This window comes from Notolepis coatsorum (genome assembly GCF_963971535.1).
Source record: "Notolepis coatsorum genome assembly, chromosome: 20".
Classification (NCBI taxonomy): Eukaryota; Metazoa; Chordata; class Actinopteri; order Aulopiformes; family Paralepididae; genus Notolepis; species Notolepis coatsorum.
The window spans coordinates 48,390,949-48,414,856 of NC_140184.1; the positions used below are offsets into that span (position 1 = coordinate 48,390,949).

Consider the following 23,908-nt stretch of genomic DNA (forward strand, 5'->3'; position numbering starts at 1 on the left):
TTTTAATCGGTTCATATCCTTTTTATAGCATTTCGAAAAGCTATCGTTCTCTCGAAAATTCTCCGAAAATTTTAAGATTCCCCCATAAACGGCATTTATTGGAATATTCTCGAATACACTAGACATGTTGTCATTTGTCGGCCTATTTATGAATCATTTTCAAATAGACGCTAGATTATCAATAGTATATGTGTACTTATGCACGCTATAGACGCGGGCTGAAAAATCTATTCTCTCGTTTCCTCAAGATCACACACTGACACATAGACTCCTTACCTTAGATCAGATGTTCTCCAAAAAGAGTATTCCAATTCCTGATCGCCATTCCAAATATCGATCATGCTTATTGATTGATTATTGGCTGCTGTAAATATATATTCCAGGCTGCTTTCCGTCTCGTGATCAGATCCCTCTTGATCAGACGGCTCGCCAGCACAATGGAGCCAGTTGGCTCCACCTCTACAGATCTACAGATCCCAGGTCAGTCTAATCGACTGACCTGCAGTTACACAGGGATAGACGATAGGGGGCGCTTTTTTCCCATCTGAGCTCCTGGAGGGGCTGCTGTACCAACGGGAGACTCGGTTGATGAAATATGAATTCAGATCGCTAATAAAAAAATCAAATGACATTTGTCGTCGTCGGCACTCAACGGGGGGGCTGATAAAACGACAAATGTCGTGGCTGGCACTCAAAGTGTTAAAGGTCCACTATCTTATAAATGGCCTTTTCCAGTGGTTTGCATTGTTTTCTAGCAATGTGGGGTTGTACCAACACTGACTAGATGTGAAATTCTCATTCAGTCCCATTCCTCCAGTTCAGCTGATACTGAGAGAGCCTACCCCACTAAACCAAGCCATTCTGAATTTACATCAATCTGTGATGTGTAAGAATGCTTAACTGTGATTGGAGGAGTTAGTGTAACGTTGAAGGAGAGAGACAGACAGAGAGACGAGAGCACAGAGCGCGCAGCAGCTCGAGCCGCGAGTGTGTGCGAAAAAGCAGGGGCAGAGAGGAGAGAGGAGAGATCGCTCCGAGACTTGCACCGCATGAGCCTCTCTCTCTCTCTCTCTCTCTCTCTATCTGTCTCTGCCTCTCTCTCTCTCTCTCCCTCCCTCTCTCTCTCTTTTACGGTGCGAGTCTCGGAGCGATCTCCCTTCTCTGCCCCTGCTTTTCCACACACACTCGCGACTCGAGCCGTCCGTCTCTCTCCCTCTCTCTCTCTCTGTCTCTCTCTCTCTCTCTCTCTCTCTCTCTCTCTCTCTCTCTCTCTCTCTCTCTCTCTCTCTCTCTCTCTCTCTCTCTCTCTCTCTCTCTCTCTCTCTCTCTCTCTCTCTCTCTCTCTCTCTCTCTCTCTCTCTCTCTCTCTCTCTCTCTCTCTCTCTCTCTCTCTCTCTCTCTCTCTTCCCCAAAGGTATCTGCCAGTGCAGGTGGGTGACTGTCACTCAAAGCGCATTGCGAGTATGGGGCGGAGCCCAGCCAAAAACAGCTTGGAATCTGGAAGGGCAGAAAGTGGTCCACCAAAGTACTTGATTAAAAATACATAACAATGAATTTTATTGAAAAAAAAAACTTACAGATGTGTTCCATAGACTCACAGGAATTGTGTACAATTTTATTTTGTGTCTATGCCTCATTCCGGGCTTATTTGTCCACTTCCTGATATCTGCCAACAGCCTGTCAGGAGTGCAGACTGCTCCGCAAGCCAAATGCACAGGGAAAAACTCCACACATAATGGGCGTGTCTGCGCTGGTATCTCATCCGTGCAATGTCCTTAGTGGATAGCTCGCAAAGACGGAGCAGAATCTGCATGCAAACCCCGCGCAGGTAAGGGTGCAATTCCCACAGCGCAATCCATTCTGATCCCGCCCTGAGCCTCCTTTCTGCTAGTCACTGTCTGACTATATAACTAACTGACTGACTGACTGACTGTATAACTGACTGACTGACTGTATAACTGGCTGTTTGACTGACTGTATAACTAAGTAGGCGGCATGGTGGTGTAGTGGCTCACAGCCAGAAGGTCTTGGTTTCGACTCCTCCTTGGGGACCAGGTTGCCAGGTACCCAGGTGGGATATCTTTTTTATATATAGTTTGCATGTTCTCTCCCAGTGCTCCCAAAGGAAAAACATGCAGAACAGATCCCAAGACAGGAGCACTTGGATGGGTCCCCGGGTGCAGCCTCACGCTGCAACCAGTGTGCGATCCATACCATGATTTTTGGGGGAGCTCCCGGGTGTGGGGAAAAGGAACGCGCAAAAACGTGAGGCGCGGCACTGGGAAAAGGAACGCGCCGGCAGCGTCTGTGGCATAGAAATGAATGACAGACAGGAGCTGACAACTCATAAAACGTCCCCGGTCGACACGGGCCCTATTAGGCTATAGGTATGAACAGAGTCATAGAATATGACTCTGGGTATGAGTAACATTACAGAACCACACACCACACAGGTCTGCAGGCATGATGGAGACGCACATATTAAAATACACATGCTCAGATTAACCCCTCTGATCCAACACTAAAATTCACACACAACAGTCCTATTTACACATAAACACACGGATGAACCAATACCGAACAACAAGTCCACGACCAAACACATCGAGTCTAACATTATTATAGTAGTAGGCAAATGCAACATTATCGCCACCGACCTGATGGTGAAGATTTGCCCAATTCTCAAAATCTGCATGTGACAGAAGTAGTCCCCGCAGCAGGCTGCTTCGCATTCTTTGTAAAAGAAGGCTTACTTCTTTGATATTTCATTTAACTAAGTTTCGACATTACGCTTGTTTGATGAAGTTTGATTTGTGCCTGCAGGCTGCAGCGCCGCCACGCTCCGAATGGTAAACGCAAGAATAGCATGTTGCCATCTATTACGAGTAGGGTAAATCTGCAGTGCCGATATAGGGTATATCTGCAGTGCATATTTATGCTATTGTCTATTACAGTGAATTAGTGCGCAAATCATTAATGATACATCAAAATAGCATAATTTTATTATTATACACGATGATGATACAGATAATTACAGAAAAATGAGAAATGCATGGCAAAAATAGCATTTATTTTCAGTAATTTAGAGACCCCCCAGAAATTCACAAATCATGATTTCAGGGGAGCTGATGTCTGATCTAGGGGAGCCATGGCTGCCCCTGCTCCCCCATGATTCGCACCCTGGCTGCAACCCATGCCTGCTCCCGGCTGCCCTTGGAGGGAAGGATGATGGGATGTGACGGATAAAAAATTAAATCATAATACATGCGTGTGTTATGTGTCGCCTATCACATGTGTGTGCCGCTGAATGATTACGTTGCAATGTGTGCTACGCATAAAGACTTCTTCTAAAATTCTTAATCTAATCTTGTGACGTACCTGGGTACGTGGGTTGGTCATTACCATTATTACTGTATTTATGACACCTTCTGAACATCAGGTTAGTATATTTAATGTGTTATGTTTTGTATGTGATGTGTGTGTGTGTGAACATGAGAGCTAATGCTGTCTCTTTTCTCTCCCTGTCAGGTGCTGCCCATTCCTACTGAAGAGTGCTGATTGCCTAATGAATGCCAGCTGATGGCAATCACCTCAGGAGGGATGGGTAGCCAAATACCTGACAGCACACACACGTCTGGGCGCCTCATTCTCAGTCAATTGCCATCGACCAGAGTAGAGTGAGGTTGCCATTGTTCTCCACTGTTGTGTGGGAGATATATATATTGTTGGCCACTTTGGATTCATCCTACACCGTGAGCTATATGGTTAGAGTGGTGATTCATCCTACACTCCAAACATTGGGGTTAGAGTGGTGTTTATCCTACACTGTGAGCGGCATGGTTAGAGTGGTGTTTCTTTGTTTATCCAGGTGAGCTTGTACCGTTAAGTATATATATGTAGATCTTGTTGGCCTTCTTAGATTCATCCTACACTGTGAGCTATATGGTTAGAGTGGTGATTCATCCTACACTCCAAACATTGGGGTTAGAGTGGTGTTCATCCTACACTGTGAGCGGCATGGTTAGAGTGGTGTTTCTTTGTTTATCCAGACTTGTTTATTATTATACTTACCTTGTTTGTTCTCCCCTTATCCCTCTCCCTGTTTGTTAATTGTTTGTGGGTTGTTTTTTCCCTTTGTTGCCTATCTAAACATCAGTGGAGGTTTCAATTCCTACCCGGCATAATAAATATCAGGCTGTTTCTGTTCATGTACAGCCTGCTCCAGATACTCTTCGGTGCGGTCGTTAGACCTTCGTACATGACAAATCTTAATCTCAATCTAACTGATTGACTGACTGTATAATTGACTGACTGCATAACTGACTGACTGACTGTATAACTGACTCACTGACTGGCTGACTGTATAACTACAGTAACTGACTGACTGACTGACTGACTGGATAACTGACTGACTGATTGACTGACTGTATAACTAACTGCATAACCGACTGACTGACTGTATAACTGACTGACTGACTGACTGTATAAATAACTGACTGACTGACTGACTGTATAAATAACTGACTGACTGACTGTATATCTCCCTGTCTGCACCAGACAGGTATCCCTACCTATACCAACAATAGGTGAGTCAACCATGACAGAGAGGAAGAAGTGCTGGGCCACACCAGCCCCCTTGTTTACAGAGAGAAATAGATTGTTATGGGGGTTGAAAAGGATGGTGATGGGGTTATTATGGAGTGAAGAGGGCACCGAGATTAATCCATTTGCATGGCATCCAATTGACCATTTATGACAGCAGTGATTGGTTGGAAGAACAGGGAAAGAGAGAGAGAGAGAGAGAGAGAGAGAGAGAGAGAGAGAGAGAGAGAGAGAGAGAGAGAGAGAGAGAGAGAGAGAGAGAGAGAGAGAGAGAGAGAGAGAGAGAGAGAGAGAGAGAGAGAGAGAGAGAGAGGCAAAAGAATAGGAAAATAACTCAACAGAAATAAAAGAGGAAGCAGAGGAGGGCTGAATGCAATTACTGCAATGACCACTTCACATAGTAAAGCTAAGGGAAGCTGAGCTGACACAGAGAGGTCCCGCCCACCCAGACCCTTGGATAAAAACACACAGGGGGATTGGACAGAGGCTATAGGATACAACAGCAGTACTGTTGAGGTTAAAACGAACATGCAGTATTCTTACCTTGAGAGGTTTGGGTGCATATATATTTCTTGATCAAGGCATCAGTAGGTTGAGTGTAAAGGCTAAGCGCATATTTGAGGGACTTCAGATCGGGGCTCTTCTCAAGGAAAGTCTTCTTCAGGCCATTCCCTCCAGCATGGAAGTATTGCTACACAGAGTAAAGGGCAGTAAAGGCAGAGGTGTTGCTTTTAAATTCAGCACACATTAACCCCCCTTGGTCCAAACACTATTCCACATTAAAGATGCATTTAGCCAATTCCTTTACCTAAATACTATCATTGTGTTGGGAGGAGGATGTGTAATAATCAGTATGAAACTTACCACGACTGATACGCTTTATGTCCGATTATCATATGTCCTCCTCACAACAGAATGATAGGATTATGGTTGAAAATTGACAATGTGGCTCTTTAAGATGTCGACCAGAGGAACAACATACACAGAATACAAAAACATTAGGAATATCTATTCCTATTACTGAACTGCACTCCATGTCTCAGTTGTCTCAAGGCTTAAAACCCAATCTTCTCAGCATCTAATGATAATCAATGACTTTACGTGACCAAAGTACATTTTCCTAGTGGTAGCTTTCACCTGGATTCACCTGCTCATTCCATTTCATGTAAATAGCTTTGATTCCTGGGTAATTCTTTACCCTCAGTGTACGACAGAGAGCGTTTGTGACAGTGCAGGAAAAGGAGATGGCTGTTGTCGCTGAAAAGAGCGTGGGATGCGAGTGTGGACATTGAAAGGGAGGGTCAGACAGCCTGGGGGGAAAGCGTGGCAGAGGCAGGCCATCCTCTGCATGTAATTACCATGCATGATGTGCTGAAAACCATTCTTGTAAGGGTAATAAATAAGTAATTGTGCCGATCGGCTTGATAGATGACAACAGATGGGATTGTCGTCATGTCTACTGCTACTGCTGACGAGTGGGTGTGTATGCTGTCACCCACATCTTTTATTCAGGACAGAACTATGGTTATTTCATCTTATCTTTTAAGGAGGGAAACACTGTTGAAAGGCAGGAACCATGAACCCTTTCAGTTACATTTTTTCTTCTTCTTCTGTTTGGAACATCTATCAGACTTCTATCTCCATAGATCTGGGGAGTCATGTGATGTTTTTTTAAACAGTCGTTTTTTTTAAACACCGTAGTTTTCATGTTTTTAGCGTTTCATTAATGAATGACTTCGATGAAAACCAACCAACGAGAATGACAAGGAATTCTAACTTCAGAGTAACTGTGCTCTTGTGATTAGTCGAAGATTGGCGACGCATATGGGCATTGTAGTAGTTACCATGGAAACAAGTAAAGACTATGATATAAAACACATTTGATGGGGAGCTCCAGTAGCTCACCGCGTACCTCGAACGCTATTTCGGCGTCGGGGACAACCGTGCGCGTCACGGATCTGGGTTAGCGAGTTCGACTCCCGGACAAGCCGTACTTTCTCAGAGTGTCTTTCCCCCAATCTATACCCCCATTCAACCTGTTTCTGTCGGTCATACAGTACTTGACCAGAAAAAGCGATAAACGCGAAAAGAACCAGCTGACTGGTCAAAGTAAAAAAAAAAAAAAACACACATTTGATCAAAGATTACGTTAAAACATTTACCTATATTGGTTGTAACAGCATAATAATTAAATAATTAAATAATAATAAAAAACAAATATTATAAACTTAAACAATATGGGTTGGCTGTAATACTTGTAGTTTTGATGTTCAATGGGTGGAACCTCACTCCCCAGGTCTATAGAGTAGGTTTCAATGACCAGTAGGCATTGTGACATCATTGTTAGATGAAATGATCATCTCATGTGAGAGATTGCACACATGAAAGGGTCTGTGCGAGGGCTTGGATACACTCTTCTGCCGCCCCCCCCCCTGGATTTGGTGGGAGAGATATGAACAGCAGCCTTTTCTTCCATTCAATGGCTTACAGCACAGGGATAATCTAAAGACTGGAATGAATTACACATTCTGGAAAGTGATAGGAAATCATTTCAATGGACTAAATGCCACCTCCCACAGATGTACGAGCGAGCACATTCACCATAATCCCATCCATTAGAGTTCACACGTTCAAAATTCACTCTCCTGTTGCCTTTAAAAGGTGCTTCACAATTGGATGACCTCTCAGTGCAGTCTGAGTCAAATAATAATCACACAGGTTTATAAATGAAATATCTAGGCTGGTGGGAATCATAAGTCACGTCAGAGCCTGAGAATGAACTCCTACCCAGTTTAGGAGCTGGCGTTACATTGCTTGTGCTGAAGCTAGATGTGCTTCCATCTGCCAAACAGTTCTTATTTATTTGTTTACTTGTCTGATGTGAAGGCTACCGCATGTTGTTCAATATACTCCCTCCGGATAACATTGGAAAGTGCTGGTGTTCAAGACAGATAATATTTTATTTAATATTTTATGATTCATATTCAATTGGATTGAATATGACACACACACACACACACACACAAATAGTCACATACAGACACACACACACACACACACACACACACACACACACACACACACACACACACACACACACACACACACACACACACACACACACACACACACACACACACACAGTCAATGCTCTCCTCCTTTCCCCCTCTCTCTTTCAAAATGCAGGCATAAAATCTTTAAGTAAACCTGTGTAGCTCTGATTGGCCGAACTCTCCTCCGAGCATTACTGAAATGTGTTAATTGGCTGTTCTCATTGCAATACTGATGAAAACATTTCTAGCAACGTGATTGATCTTGAGCGGGGAGGTGGTCTCCTAGGAGACACCAGAATCAATTGGTTTGGTTGTCAGTTTGATGATGCAGTGTTGGCCTGGCGGCACCCCTCTATAACTCTCCTCTTGTCTGCTTTTAGAGTCCTGGCCTCAGGCCCATTCTATGGGCTGTAGCCATAAAACGGCTGGATGGAAATAAACAAGATGGCTCCTTCCCCAACTCCTCCTCTGATGGCTGTTGAATCACCTTGACCTGAACTGATCCTTGGATATGTCCATCAGAGTAGTGTATTTAGTAAACGTTACTATACTATCCATGGGGAGTAAGACGATACTCAGACGTCCTTCTCGTTTTCCATCATTAACACTTTCAGTGCCAGCGACGAGAAATCTTGTTAGTTCATGCCAACCGTTGAGTGCCAGCGACGAGAAATGTCGTTGATAAATCGTTATTTCCATACATTTTTCATCAATCTAGCCTCACGTTACCATTGGGGATCTGTTTGAGCTCGAACAGGGAAAATACCGCCCCCTATCGTCTTTCTGGATGGTACTGCACCCCATTGGATTGCACTGAATGAAACGCATGGGGGAAAAAGAGTCCGGAATCCACATTTTACTTGTCATGATCAGCTCACCCAGGCGGCAGGAGCTGTCCTGCATCTGACCCAGGTGCAGGCCATAGCCTCTGGGAAAGTGCGCGCCCTGGCTACTCTGATCCAGCGCCACCTTTGGCTGGAGCAGGCCCGTGTGCCGGAGAAGAAGAGGTCTCCTCTTCTGACGGCCACCCTCTCCGATGCTGGACTATTCGGGAAGGCCCTGCAGCTGATGACCTCAACATGCAGAGAGATGGCAGAGGAGAGGTCCGTACTCCAACCCCATTTTCCGCCTCCCGTCGTCGCCGGTGGAGTCAGAAGGCTTCCGCGTCGTCGAGGTTCCTCCGCCGTGGCTGCCAATGCCTCCATCGCCACTGCTGGCCCATCGACGAAGGCCAGGAGGAGAGACGGTGCTGCTGCTGTAGCCGGCCCATCTACGACCGGGGGTGACGGTAGGGATCGACGAGACCAGCAACCGATTGCCTACCATCCCTCCGGGGCTTCTCGGGATGGCAAAGCCCGAGCGGCTCGAGGCAGCAGACGCCGCTAGACAGTGACTTTTTCCCCCATGCGGTCCCCACTGTTTACCCCTCCGCGGCCCTATCATATTATTTGTTAATTAAATAAAAAGTCCCCTAAAGGGGGACTGTATTTTTTGGTTAAACAAACTGTGTGTTTCTTCACCAAAATATGATGAGGTTGAAATGTGTGAATCTACATTGGTATACATTGATGGATGAGTTACGTTCGTGTTATGAGATTAAAGCAAGGTTTGCAGCTTTCACGCGGTTATAGAAGGGTTTCTATCTCGGCCTGACGCTCCACATGCAGGTAGAAGCTGGTTGTATGGTCTGTTGCTTACACACGAAGTAATGTTGAACTACAACACTGTTGTGTTAGTTGCAGTAATGCTCGTATACACACGTTCCACGGCCTAGCCGTTATGCTCTCTATCAGTGTTTTTCTATGTACAACATGGAATGCGGGTGTGGGATTCATACACGCACACGACTTGGTTTTGTTGTAAACCCTGTTCACATTCTGTGGGTAGCATGCATTGTATTAGCTTGCGCTATTCATTGGCTTCTACCAAAGGTTTTCATATGCTACAGTTGTTATTGTGTGCAGGGGGAAGGGTTTTGTGAGGGGGTGCCGAATAAACCCCTCCTTCCCACTTGATTGGTCGAATGGGTTTTCTCATGTTGGGAAACAGTCAGTCAGGGCCAAGCCGTTAAACGCCTTGGCTGGGGGGGGGGGGGGGGGGGGGAAGGGTTGTCCCGACTATGCTCCTATTACAAACAGGAGTTATGTGCAGGGTTTCCCCCCGTCATAGCGTACGTTACGTTGCTATGACGATGGCTTCCGTGAGTAGATCTTTACGTAAGGTCTGTGGTGTCAAAGTGTCGGGTTAGAGCGTAGGACTTACGGGTCCGCTACGCTCGTTTTTATGTGTAACTTGAGTCAGTTGGTCACGTGACTCGCAGTTGCCATGGCTTTTTCATTCTACGACTCACGTGGGAAGGCTTTCTGGGGAATTTCGGTCTAAATCCTCTGTGGAAGGGGTGACTGGATGTAAAAATATAAACAGTTTTTACCCCCGGCTGTGTAGACTGGGATTCATACTGTTGGTGCTTCCTTCTTTTTTATTAAAAAGAGTTGGAGTTAGGAAGCACCACACCCCTCTTGTCGTTCCCCTGGGCGCCTTGGGGATTCACTGAAAGGTCTAAATAGCCTGTTCATTGATGTGGTTGTGTCCCGACGCACGTTAAGTGCTAGCTCGGGGTGTTCTGTTGAAGATCAGGCGGGTGACTAGCACGCCTTGGTTGCTTGTGGTTAAAACAGCGTTTTTATAAAGCAACTGGGATGGAGGTTTTTTCCTCTTCCGACGACCTGTATTGGTTATCGACGGATTCTCGTTCATGTCTGGGGGATGATGACGGAATGGATCTAAACATATGTAGAGGGGTCTCACGCCCTTGGGGTGGGCCACCAGGCGCGGTTTGCACCGACCGTCTGGGTGGCGCCTTCTTTTCATGTTTTAAGATCAACGCGCCTATCTGCCCCTTCTCCTGGAGTAGGCATGTCGGCATGGTTAGGGCACGGGACTGGTTCTGGTCATGCTGGTCCAGGTCAGTTAAACCCGTTGTCCGCCGGGGATGCAGATCTGCTGTTCTGGTACCCTGAGGGACTTGTGCTTTTTTCGGGGGGAAGAATGCCAGGTCGGTCCGGGTATCGCAGGGTTAGGCGCTATGGAGACCCTTGTTGGGTACATATTGTACTCTGCACTGTCGTAATGGCTTACGGTCATGCCAACTTGTACACGCCCGATCTCGTTCAATCTCGGCTGCTACGCTGGTTTGGTCCTGGTTAGTACTTGGTTGGGAGACCGCCTGGGAATACCAAGGGCGGTGTGCTTGGGGCTGGTTCTCCATTATTTTCGCTCCTCTTTCACGCATGGCATGGAGGGGGCTGTTGGGGTGGTCTTAGACCTCCTCTGGTAACTCTGTGCTTCCCGTGCCGCCGGGCCCGGTCCGAAGTACTGTTCGTTGACCCGTAGGCCTGGGATAACCCCCTTTTTTGAGAAACTGCAACACTTGTACTGCGGTATGACACCTGCAGGTGTGTTTTGGAGTTTTTCCTGAGGGGTTATAGGAACAACCACCGCATAGGGTAACGACATGGTGGTTGGTTCTCTGGTGTGTTGGAGCAGTGTCAACTCCCGGGTTGTCCGGTTGAGTGTGCCCCTGCACGTTCATGACGTCTGCCAATCATGTCAGCCTTCTCTGCCTCAACCCCTCTGGGTGGGTTTTTTTTAAAGGAGGCTTTGTCATGGTGATCAACAACGCCAGCATACGCCCCTTCCGCCGGGGGCGGCTGTTTTCAGCTGACTCTTTGGCGCCTGTCTCGTCCGCAGTGCTCCAGGCTCGGGTTACAGCCTGTTGCCTGGTTTCCCCGGTACGCTGCCTGCTTCCGTTGGTTAACCTTGAGTGTTACGGCCGTGCTGACTGCCTGTTCTGCAGGGTCAGTATGCCAGGCGGTGTGCTGTTGGGGGGAAAGGGCCCGCTCTTGGAGGGGCCTGATCCGAATACGCTGGCGATGTGGGGGGCGGTGTCACTAAGTGACCACCTGGTGGGGTCTTGATGCCTGGCGTTATTGACCTCTCCGGGCCCCCGTTTTCCCTTTGGTGGGTCTGGGTCTTCCTTCGCGCTCCGCTGCTACGGCCTTGCCACGGGGTTGGATTTGCTCTTGACCCCGTGATTTCTGGGGGCAGTAACGAGGTTGTTCCTTCCGTTCGTTCCCGGGTGGCATGCGGGTTGTGCGTGTGTGTAGTCGTGGGGTCAGGCCACGGTCTGCTCACCCTGTGCGTTGAGTTGCTTGAGTGCCTCTTCGCACGGTCGGGTCCGTCGCCCTCCCGGGAACCTTCAATAGGGGGGGTGCCCTCCATTAGGGGGGGTCGGGGGGACTCGGTCCTCCCCGATCTGATGGTTGTGGGGGGCCTCAGCGGGGTATATTTGTCGGCCGATGGCTCTCGCTTGGCCTCCCTTGTGCAGAGAGTGACGCCGAGCGAGAGCCATTACGAAACAGAACGATAGGTTATAACTATAACCAAGTTCTGTGAGTAATGGTGACGCTCGGCGTCCGACGCCGCTGCAGCCCTTGATCTCACCTTGTGGTGAAAGCTTGGGAAGGAGGCGAGTAGGTGGCCACACACCTGCTTATGAAGGTAAACTGATAGGGGTGTGGTTAGATGAATATTGGGATGTAAAGGTACATTGTGGAATTTTTATTCAGTGCGCGTGCACAAGCGAGGTACAGTGCAGAGAGTGACGCCGAGCGTCACCATTACTCACAGAACTCACAGATCGTTAACCCTTTACTATCACACTACCGACGGTAACCGCCGGTAGTGTGATAGTAAAGGGTTAACCTTCTGTAGGGTGGCAGTGAACGGGTTAACGCTACCCTAACAATCTCATCCCCTCCTGAGATGAGTCCAACTATGGTAGTGTCGTCTGCAAATTTTATGATAGTATTAGAGGTGTGGAAATGTCCAATGTCTAATGTCTATTGTCTTTTGTGATGTTTTTATTTTAAATGTTTTACTTGGTATTTTGTATTTTGTATTTATTAGTTAAGTTTTGATCTGTAAGTATTTCTTATTTCTTATTGTCTTGTCATTATTATTATTATTGTTGTTATTATTGTTGTTGATGTTGTGTTGTTGATGAAAATTGAAAATAAAAAAAAGTTTTATAAAAGAAAAAGGAGTACGGCTCAGTACACAGCCTTTTGGAGAGCTGGTGCTGAGTGAGTAGGATAGGTGTGGGCCAAGTTTCACTGTCTGTGGTCGGTTGGTGAGGAAGTCCGTAATAGTGTTGAATGCTGAGCTGTAGTCTATGAAGAGCGTTCTTACACAGCTGCCTGTGTGTCCGAGGTGTCTCAGTGCAGTGTGGAGGGCTATGGAGATGGAGGGTCTCCTGTGGACCAGTTGGAGCTGCAAGCAAAACTGATCGTGGGTCAATGGAAGGAGGGAGGCCTATATAGCTAGATGATCCCCATCTATTGGCAAAGACACCATCCATGGAATTGCTGCCTGGCCGTTTACAATGAAAAAGGGAAGATGGGGGAGAGAGCAAAAAACGTGCTGACGAGACCTAGAATGACTGAATGAATGATTGTTTCATGGGGGGAGGGATGATTAGGTGGCCTTGATGTCAGAGACCTGATTGGGAATTTGGCCAGGAACGTTGGGGGAACCACCTACTCTTTGCGATAGGCGTCCTGGGTTCTTTAACACTTTCGCGGCCACTGGGATGAGTCTAATTAATCTCAAGAGGACCGTGAAATGTAAACAGACGTGGGGCTGTTTGTAGAGCTAAATCTATACTTTATAGTATTGCTATCTGTCCATTCTCATTGTGAATTGAGACCATAAACCGTCCCTTCAAAATGGCTTAAAGAAACAAATAATTCATCAATACGTTCTCATTTTATAGCGCCGTGAATATAAGCATTATACCGGATTTGGTCTAGTATATCTCCTGGAAGCCGAGATAATGGGCTAATAGCTAATAACGTTAAATCCAATGGCATTTCGGTTATAGATACACTCCAGTTAAAACTCAAACTGCATATGATCGGCACGATCCTCACGCATGTATGCATGAAAGGGGGGGGGGGGGGGGGACGTCGTTTCTGATTATTGATTACCAATAACCGCGTTAGCCTCATTAGCCTCATAGGCCGAACGCCTGGATGGCTATCAAAACAAGGCCCGATCGGGATGTACTTTACGCGAAAAAGATCTTACCGTGGTCCGGTGGGATCCCCCCGAGCATTTCCCCGTTATTGATCGCCATCTGGTAGATCGATATGTCCTATGGCTGATGATAAATCCCCTTATTGCATGGTGAAATCGGCGATGCAAAACGTAATCCAAGCTACATGCTGCACATCTAGAATCCTGCTAACTGAAATCTCCATTGAAATAAAAAAAAAAGACTGATCCGTTCAGCCACAGGGCACACCGCATTATTGCGATAGCGCCCCTAAGAGGAGCTGGCCGGTATTGCACCTTCTCGAATTCATAGAGTAGGGTAAATCTGCAGTGCCGCTCGGCGACCTTGAATAGGTTATTAATATGGAATAAAAGCAATAACAACTTGCTGTCCACAACGGGTGGAATCGAAACACAGAGATCTCCGTTGTTCGTCCCCATTGTGTTAACGACCAAATTCAGTCAGGACCTCGGTTTAGCATCTCATCCGAAAGACGGCACTCGCAGCTGTACGGTGTCCCTATCACTGTAACAGGGGCATTGTTTCTGACAAGTCCAGAGGACAGAGTGCCGCCTGCTGGACAACAACACCACTTTCCGACAGCGGCCTTGACCGGGGCTCGAACCGGTGATCTTCCGATCATGAGTCCGGAGCTCTATTCATGTAGCCACGCTGCCGGACTCACAATGCCACAATTCCAGTCCGTACGCCTCCGAGCCACTTGGTCTTAACTAGGGATGGGCATGAGTAATGTTTCCCCAGATCGGGTACTTGCATGAATTACTTGAGTAGTACTCAAGTATTTTTTAGAATGCATCTTAAAGAGCATGGTAGCACCAATAACAATGCACAGCAATATGCACCTAAAAAGTGCAGCCCAGCAGCAATGCAAGAAAAGCTTACCTTAATGGTCGGAAGCACGAGGTCCATGGCTGCACACTGTCTTGGAGTGAGACTCCTGGCCTCCTCACGTGTCACATGCTCCTGGATAAAAACACAGAAAAGAATTTGACGACTTCTAAAGACTTTTTAATTGTTTTATTTACTCGTAACTCGTAACATTTCCACCAGTATGGCAGTCCTGGTTGTTGTGCCACCCTCTGTTGGTCTGGGGAGGGTGCAGACTACCACATGCTTCCTCCGATACATGTGGAGTTGCCAGCCGCTTCTTTTCACCTGAGGAGTTTCACTGGGAGAGTGTGGCACGTTCATGCTATCTCTTCCAGATTCCCTCCCCGCTGAACAGGCACCCTGGCCAACCAGTAAGGGATGCTAATGCAACAACCAGAACTAATACCCTCAATGGCTTCCCACCCGTAAACACTGACAATTGTGTTCATAGGAATGTCTGACCAAGCCGGAAGACACTACCCAGACACCTCAAAACAGTGTAATGGCATCTTAGATGGAGATTATAAAGGCTGTTAAAACAGCTGACATAGCCGCTTTAATCAAGAGATTGGTGTCTGCCCTTGGTTGCAATCATTTAGACTTGTGGAGATTGACTTGTCTGTGGTTCCTCAGCCATGCCGCTGGAGGTGCAAGCCAAGCATTGTTATAATCTTGGAAGACACTCTTCACTACCACACTACCAAAGGGTTAACCCTTTCACTGCGACAATACAGAAGGTTAACCCTTTCACTGCCACATGACAAATGGTTAACCCTTTCACAACCACACTACAGACGGTTAACCCTTTCACTACCACACTACAGACGATTAACCGTCTGTACTTAGTGTGGTAGTGAAAGGTTATCCTTCTGTAGTGTGGTAGTGAAAGGGTTAATACAGCACAACGATGGATACAGACGCCTACGGTCTGGTCTGAAGTGTTTGTTACAGATAGTGTCCTTTATAGGAACATGGCAACATTATGGGAAATGCGTTGACCTTCTTCTCCAGAGTCAGACAAATAGATAGATACCAATTTTTCCTCTGTGCGTTCAGGTTGCAGGAGGTTTGCGTAAGGTTCAGAACAGAGGGTGGAGGGGGGAGAGGCATGGCCCCCCCGGGGGCTGTGCATTTCAAACAGCTATTCTCCAGTCTTTCTGGCCATAGTCCACCTGTGCCTGGGTGTTTTTATTCTCTTTTTTTTATAATTTTTTTTGTGAAATATGATTTGACCAAAAGATGATAAAAATAACAGCCTAACAACTAAAAAAATTGTTTCCAATATTTGGACCAATACGGTAATTGTTCTTTTTGTTGTTGATGTTTGAGCACCTTGGGTCACATAATAGTTTATTTGGATGGATTGATTCAGTCTCTCCAATACAATAATTCTCTCCACTACCTTGTTAAAAATCTGTGATGTGTTGTCAGTTATACAACGGCATGCAAATTTCTCGATTCTGATTGGCCATTCACACGTCTTTATTGGGAACAATCCACGGTCCTGGGCTCAGGACCCGCCCACAACCAAATCACATAACCCTCCCCGGCTCACTCCGGGAGAAAACAAGATCGCGGAGATCAAATGGTTATGTTGAAAGCACCATAACGACTAAATATGAAGCGATTCTGTCAAGGGGAATGTGTTAGCCCTTTAAACAATGTTGGATGATGTAATTGATGGGTCTTGACTCAATCTAGAACAAAAGAAAAATCGCGGATTGTTTGATTGATTAATTGATAGATTTAAATTTCTACTTCCTCCCCACTGACTGCACTGCAGCGTTCACTCTCACTGTCCGACGCTGGCGTACCCACAAACACACACACACACATACACACACACACACACACACACACACACACACACACACACACACACACACACACACACACACACACACACTGTGACACACACACACACACGCACACACACACACACACACACACACACACACACACACACACTCCTGTCTGCAACAGCGGGGGAGTCAGACTGAGAGAGAAGCAGCGCTGTTTTAAGTGAGCATGGTCTATTGAATTGATTGATTGGTTGATTGCTAATTTTATTACTGTACCCCTGGTTTCCAACTGGTTAAGTTTAGGCTAAAAGAAATAAATAAAAAAATAGGGCGAAGAAAACGTTTTTTTCCTATAGGGCAAAGAAAACGTTTTAATTTGTTTTACCTACTTTATATTCTGCATCTGGTAATAAAATTTTCAATCAATCATTCCAATAATACACAGTTGGATGTGTTAGTTGGTTGGATGCACTTCAAGCTGCTTCCACATGAGGCAACTTCTCTCAATCATTCCAATAATACAGTTGGATGTGTTAGTTTGGTTGGATGCACTTCAAGCTGCTTCCACATGGAGTTGTGGGAACTACTTTTTCTGGCGGATGGTTTTTTCAATAAATCTTCGATTAATGTGTGTTTATTGTATAGAAATAAGGTTGGATGAATCTGGCAGTTGTATAAAAGCTTTACACCACGTGCAGTCGTGGTTTGTGACCAATAAACCATGCCTAGGGGGGTCTAACGACCCTCGGCTGCGCCTCGGGCCTAACAACCACCCCTAGGCATGGTTTATTGGTCACAAACCACTCCTGCGTGTGATGTAATGCTTAATTAATGACCTAATGCACAGAGAGGAGATTGGTATCTATCTTCTTGTCTGACTCTGGAGAAGATGATAAGGGCATTTCCCATAATGTCGTCCTGTTTCTTTACAGACCAGTAGGGAAGGCAGGCCACCAAACTGGATTCTTAACATAAACCGGCGGGGCAGTGGTAGCCTAACGTTTAGAGACACAGGCTTGTGACTGAAAAGGTTGTTAGTTGGACCCCCCCCCCACCATTGAAGTGCCCTTGTGCAAGGCACTTAAAGGGATAGTTCAGATTTTTTTTTACCCCTAGCCCTATTCTTTTTTACTTACCAATGGTGATGTTGACTGGTTAGCACAATCCAAGCTGGATTGATAGCTGGATTCATCATACTAGCTCAGACTAGTTAGCCACAAACCAATGCAAAGTCAATGGTGGAATAGACTCTCTTTGTGTGCACTGTTGAGTACATTTCAGTGAGCCTGAGTTAGTTTGTGGCTAACTACCCAGAGCTAGTATGAGGAACAGCATGGATTGTGCTGAGGGGGCTGGGCTAGGGGTAGAGAAATCACAACTATCCCTTTAACCCCTAACTGCTCATTATTGGGCAGCTCCCAGGTTGTGTGCAACTGTGTGAGTGTAAATCAGGCCACTGGAGAGAAAGAGCATCCCTGCTCAGCTAACCTAGGTCAAATAAAAACATTATAAACCCTTCTCTTAACACATTCAGCGCCGACCACGAGTATAGTCGGGTTAACTCGCCATCGGTTGAGCGCCAATCACGTGTATAGTCTGGTTTTAATCGCTATTTCTTTTATTAGCGATATCCATTAATTTTCATCCATCCAACCTGATGTTATTGTTGGGAATGGGTCTGAGTTTGCAAAAGGGCAAATACTGCCGCCTATCGTCTCCCGGATGGTATTGCACATCATTGGATTGGATTGGCTGGGGATGTGCATCAAAAACTCCCGTCCAGGTTTTCCTTCTCGGGTATGCAGTATCGTTATAACAGATGGACTGGGGACACTCAGAGCAGCGTGGATTATGTGTTTTGGATATATAACGTTGGATCAATAAACGCGATCAATATTTGGAATGGCGATCAGGAATTGGATTAATCTTTTTGCAGAACAGCAGATCTATGGAATCTATGTTACCAGTCTTGGGTTAATCAGATGTTCCTTTCACCGCCATCGGAGAGTGTGTGTGTGCGTGCCGTTGGCGCTGAGCAAGGCACGGATAATCGATTTTTCAGCCCGCTTCTGTATCGTGCATAAGGACACATATTGATAATCTAGCGTTTATTTGAAAATGATTCATAAATCAGCCGAAAAATGACAACGTGTTTTGTGTATTCCACTATAGGGCTATTATCGCGTCTTTCTCTGGAATTACTAGAAATCACCAAAACTATACTCGTATTCAAAACGGTATAAAACGGAAATGTACCAATGAAAAAACAATCCGTTTCGTACATGTTGACTGCAAGCAAGTCATTGATAAGCGACGGGTGTATTAGATCCATAGCCATAATTTAAGATATATCTTAAGCACTCGCAAATATCCCCATCCTCCCATTGATTAAGCGTTGGCGTACTAGGTCAAATTTCCCGGAAGGGGCGTGGCGCTCAATGTGTTAATACACATAGCCAGGTCATCAATACCAGCTCAGTACCAGCAAAAGAACAAGAGGCTAAATAAGCTCCACTGAAACACAAAATATAAAGATCCCTTCACAGTCTGTGGTTCTTGTGATTACCATAGTTTGTTACAAGGATGTTCTGTTGTTTGTTTTTATGCCCTGCCTGCCTGCCAGACCAGATAATAACATTGGGCTTCGTGGTCTGATTGAAATCATACAGTGGGATGACCGCAGACCGTGTAACGATTCAGCATACAACAAGAGTAGGGATGCATTTTCTCCCCCCACTGTTAACCCGGTCACTGTAGCACACCACCCTGTCACTGTAGCACCCTGTCACTGTAGCACACCACCCAGTCACTGTAGCACACCACCCTGTCACTGTAGCACCCTGTCACTGTAGCACCCTGTCACTGTAGCACACCACCCAGTCACTGTAGCACACCACCCTGTCAATGACTGTAGCACACCACCCTGTCACTGTAGCACACCACCCTGTCAATGACTGTAGCACACCACCCTGTCACTGTAGCACACCACCCTGTCACTGACTGTAGCACACCACCCTGTCACTGTAGCACACCACCCTGTCACTGACTGTAGCACACCACCCAGTCACTGTAGCACACCACCCTGTCACTGTAGCACACCACTCTGTCTCTGTAGCACACCACCCGTCACTGTAGCACACCACCCTGTCACTGTAGCACACCACCCAGTTACTGTAGCACCCTGTCACTGTAGCACACCACCCTGTCACTGTAGCACACCACCCCGTCACTGTAGCACACCACCCCGTCACTGTAGCACACCACCCAGTTACTGTAGCACCCTGTCACTGTAGCACACCACCCTGTCACTGTAGCACACCACCCTGTCACTGTAGCACACCACCCTGTCACTGTAGCACACCACCCAGTCACTGTAGCACACCACCCTGTCACTGACTGTAGCACACCACCCAGTCACTGTAGCACACCACCCAGTCACTGTAGCACACCACCCTGTCACTGACTGTAGCACACCACCCAGTCACTGTAGCACACCACCCTGTCACTGACTGTAGCACACCACCCTGTCACTGTAGCACACCACCCAGTCACTGTAGCACACCACCCTGTCACTGACTGTAGCACACCACCCTGTCACTGTAGCACACCACCCTGTCACTGACTGTAGCACACCACCCTGTCACTGTAGCACACCACCCTGTCACTGTAGCACACCACCCTGTCACTGTAGCACACCACCCCATCACTGTAGCACACCACCCCGTCACTGTAGCACACCACCCAGTTACTGTAGCACACCACCCAGTTACTGTAGCACACCACCCTGTCACTGTAGCACACCACCCAGTTACTGTAGCACACCACCCTGTCACTGTAGCACACCACCCTGTCACTGTAGCACACCACTCTGTCTCTGTAGCACCCTGTCACTGTAGCACACCACCCTGTCACTGTAGCACACCACCCCGTCACTGTAGCACACCGCCCAGTTACTGTAGCACACCACCCTGTCACTGTAGCACACCACCCAGTTACTGTAGCACACCACCCTGTCACTGTAGCACACCACCCTGTCACTGTAGCACACCACTCTGTCTCTGTAGCACCCTGTCACTGTAGCACACCACCCTGTCACTGTAGCACACCACCCCGTCACTGTAGCACCCTGTCACTGTAGCACACCACCCAGTTACTGTAGCACCCTGTCACTGTAGCACACAACCCTCTCACTGTAGCACCCTGTCACTGACTGTAGCACACCACCCTGTCACTGTAGCACACCACCCTGTCACTGTAGCACCCTGTCACTGTAGCACACCACCCTGTCACTGTAGCACACCACCCTGTCACTGTAGCACACCACCCTGTCACTGACTGTAGCACACCACCCTGTCACTGTAGCACACCACCCTGTCATTGTAGCACACCACCTCGTCACTGTAGCACACCACCCTGTCACTGTAGCACCCTGTCACTGTAGCACACCACCCCGTCACTGTAGCACACCACCCCGTCACTGTAGCACACCACCATGTCACTGTAGCACACCACCCTGTCACTGTAGCACACCACCCTGTCACTGTAGTATGCCACCCTGTCACTGTAGTGTCACTGTAGCACACCACCCTGTCACTGTAGTGTCACTGTAGCACACCACCCTGTCACTGTAGTGTCACTGTAGCACACCACCCTGTCACTGTAGCACACCACCCTGTCACACCACCCTGTCATTGTAGCACACCACCCTGTCATTGTAGCACACCACCATGTCATTGTAGCACACCACCCTGTCACACCACCCTGTCATTGTAGCACACCACCCTGTCATTGTAGCACACCACCCTGTCACTGTAGCACACCACCCTGTCACACCACCCTGTCATTGTAGCACACCACCCTGTCACTGTAGCACAGCACCCTGTCACTGTAGCACACCACCCTGTCACTGACTGTAGCACACCACCCTGTCACTGTAGCACACCACCCTGTCATTGTAGCACACCACCCCGTCACTGTAGCACACCACCCTGTCACTGTAGCACTCCTGTCACTGTAGCTCACCACCCCGTCACTGTAGCACACCACCCTGTCACTGTAGCACACCACCCCGTCACTGTAGCACACCACCCTGTCACTGTAGCACACCACCCTGTCACTGTAGCACCCTGTCACTGTAGCACACCACCCTGTCACTGTAGCACACCACCCTGTCACTGTAGCATGCCACCCTGTCACTGTAGTGTCACTGTAGCACACCACCCTGTCATTGTAGTGTCACTGTAGCACACCACCCTGTCACTGTAGTGTCACTGTAGCACACCACCCTGTCACTGTAGCACACGACCCTGTCACACCACCCTGTCATTGTAGCACACCACCCTGTCATTGTAGCACACCACCCTGTCACACCACCCTGTCATTGTAGCACACCACCCTGTCATTGTAGCACACCACCCTGTCATTGTAGCACACGACCCTGTCACTGTAGCACACCACCCTGTCACACCACCCTGTCATTGTAGCACACCACCCGTGTCTGGCAACAATACAGCAGGGACATGGGGGGGGGGGGGGTGCACCAAAACATTCAATCTGTTTTCACCAAGGAAATGCACTTGGATGTGTGACGGAAAGATAGCAATTGACAGCACCTGGCACAATATAACACCATCACCATTGGCAAGCAGACTTTAAGAGAACACATGTAAAAGCAGAAATCTATAAGGCAATCGGTAGATTATCAATTGCAATCAGGATCAACGAGGGGATGATGAATGGCTTCAGTCCTTATGGGAGGGGGACGGCAACGCCCCCCATCTGCCTGCTAATGTAATGCGCCCAGAGGCTGCCTCAAAGGACATTCCACAGTCACTCATACACACATGCATGTGCACACATACATGCACAGACACACACACACACATGCATGTATGCTAGGGTGACCAGGTGTCCCCCTTTTGGTTGTACTGTCCCACCATTTGACCAAATGTCCCGCGTCCCTCATATTGAGAGGATGTCCCTCTTTTCGAAGCCAAAAAAAACATGCGTCTAAAAGCCCCTCCCTACAGACAGTAAACGTAGCAACCCGCCTCTTGTCCACACACATTGCTCTGATTGGTTATAGTACTTTAGCGTGCTGCTTGCCTGCTTGTGACGTGACTGAGACTGAGTCGTGACGCTACCTCATATCGCAAATCTGATTGGTCAAAAAAAAAAAAAACATTACAAGCGAACTAGTTCAAGATGGAAAGCAGTAAAAAGAAACGGACCTGCAGTTACAACCAAGACTGGCAAACGACACATGACTGGGTGAGGCAGATGGCAGGCAATCCGCAGCAGGCTTTCTGTGTTTTGTGTCATAGTTCGTTTTCAATTGCGCATGGAGGAGAATACAACTTGAAGCGCCACAGTGGACGTGAGTCTCACTTGAAAGTGGCTCACCAAAAAGAAACATCCAGATCTATGGATACGTTTCTTTTTAAACCAAACAATGATAGCCAGACGGACAAGGTCACTGCAGCTGAGATAACAAGTGTCTATCACACAGTACAACACTTCCATTCATACAGACTACAAAGAGTGACACGTTCAGCCGAACGCACAATTGGAGGGGGGCTCCCCACCCTCCAGAACATTTACAACAAGCGTTGCAAGGGCAAGGCTAAGAGAATCATTAAAGACTCCAGTCACCCGAACAACTGCCTCTTTGAACTGTTGCGGTCAGGCAAGCGATACCGGAGTCTCAAGGCGAGCACAGAAAGACTCAGAAGAAGCTTCTATCCCCAGGCCATCAGGCTGCTAAACGAACAATGAATGAACACTACACAACAACAACCACCAAACGCACATAGCACACACATCCACACGCACACTCACTTAAACAAACACACTGTAGCACCCACTCCACACACTTTATAGCACACACCCACTTTAAACAAACACACTGTAGCACCCACTCCCCACACTTTATATTTATTGATGAAGGATTGCACTACAACTCGTACACCTTACTGTAAATTGTACCTAAATTGTACCCCATCCCATTTCTGCTTTGCACTAGATAGTACTGTACATTAGTACACTGCATAGTATTGTATATTATATGGTAACTCAGAACATTGTACATATGTCTATACCGAACACTGTGACCTCTTTTTCTTCTTCTAAATTACACGTATACTATGTTATTTGATACTATCTTGTCTAGCACAGTCTCTGGAGCGTAACAGTAAGAAGCATTTTGTATGAAAGTATTCTGTACTTCTGTATGACAACTATTAAAGAAACTTGAAACTTGAAACTTGAACAGGTCAGCCGACTGTGGTAACCTTTAACCTTTGATTTAAATCTATTCGGTGAAGACCATGGCAGTTATTCTAATATAGAAACACAATTTATTTCTATTATTATTTTTGTATTATACTACACTGTTTTCCCTAGTTCTGTGTTAACAGGGAATATCAAACACAAGACATTCCTGTCAA

At 47.0% G+C, this 23,908-nt stretch overlaps 1 protein-coding gene across 1 annotated transcript in view; it reads right to left on the minus strand.

The window, feature by feature from the left end:
- The window catches only part of LOC311247027 (protein unc-13 homolog C-like), a gene marked incomplete at both ends in the record, with an annotated part of 325,735 nt that overhangs the window by 39,386 nt on the left and 262,441 nt on the right, over positions 1–23,908 (minus strand). Inside the window, 2 exon segments of the mRNA XM_084337310.1 lie at positions 5,146–5,293; positions 14,674–14,754. Coding sequence (XP_084193436.1) covers positions 5,146–5,293; positions 14,674–14,754 — 229 coding nt within the window.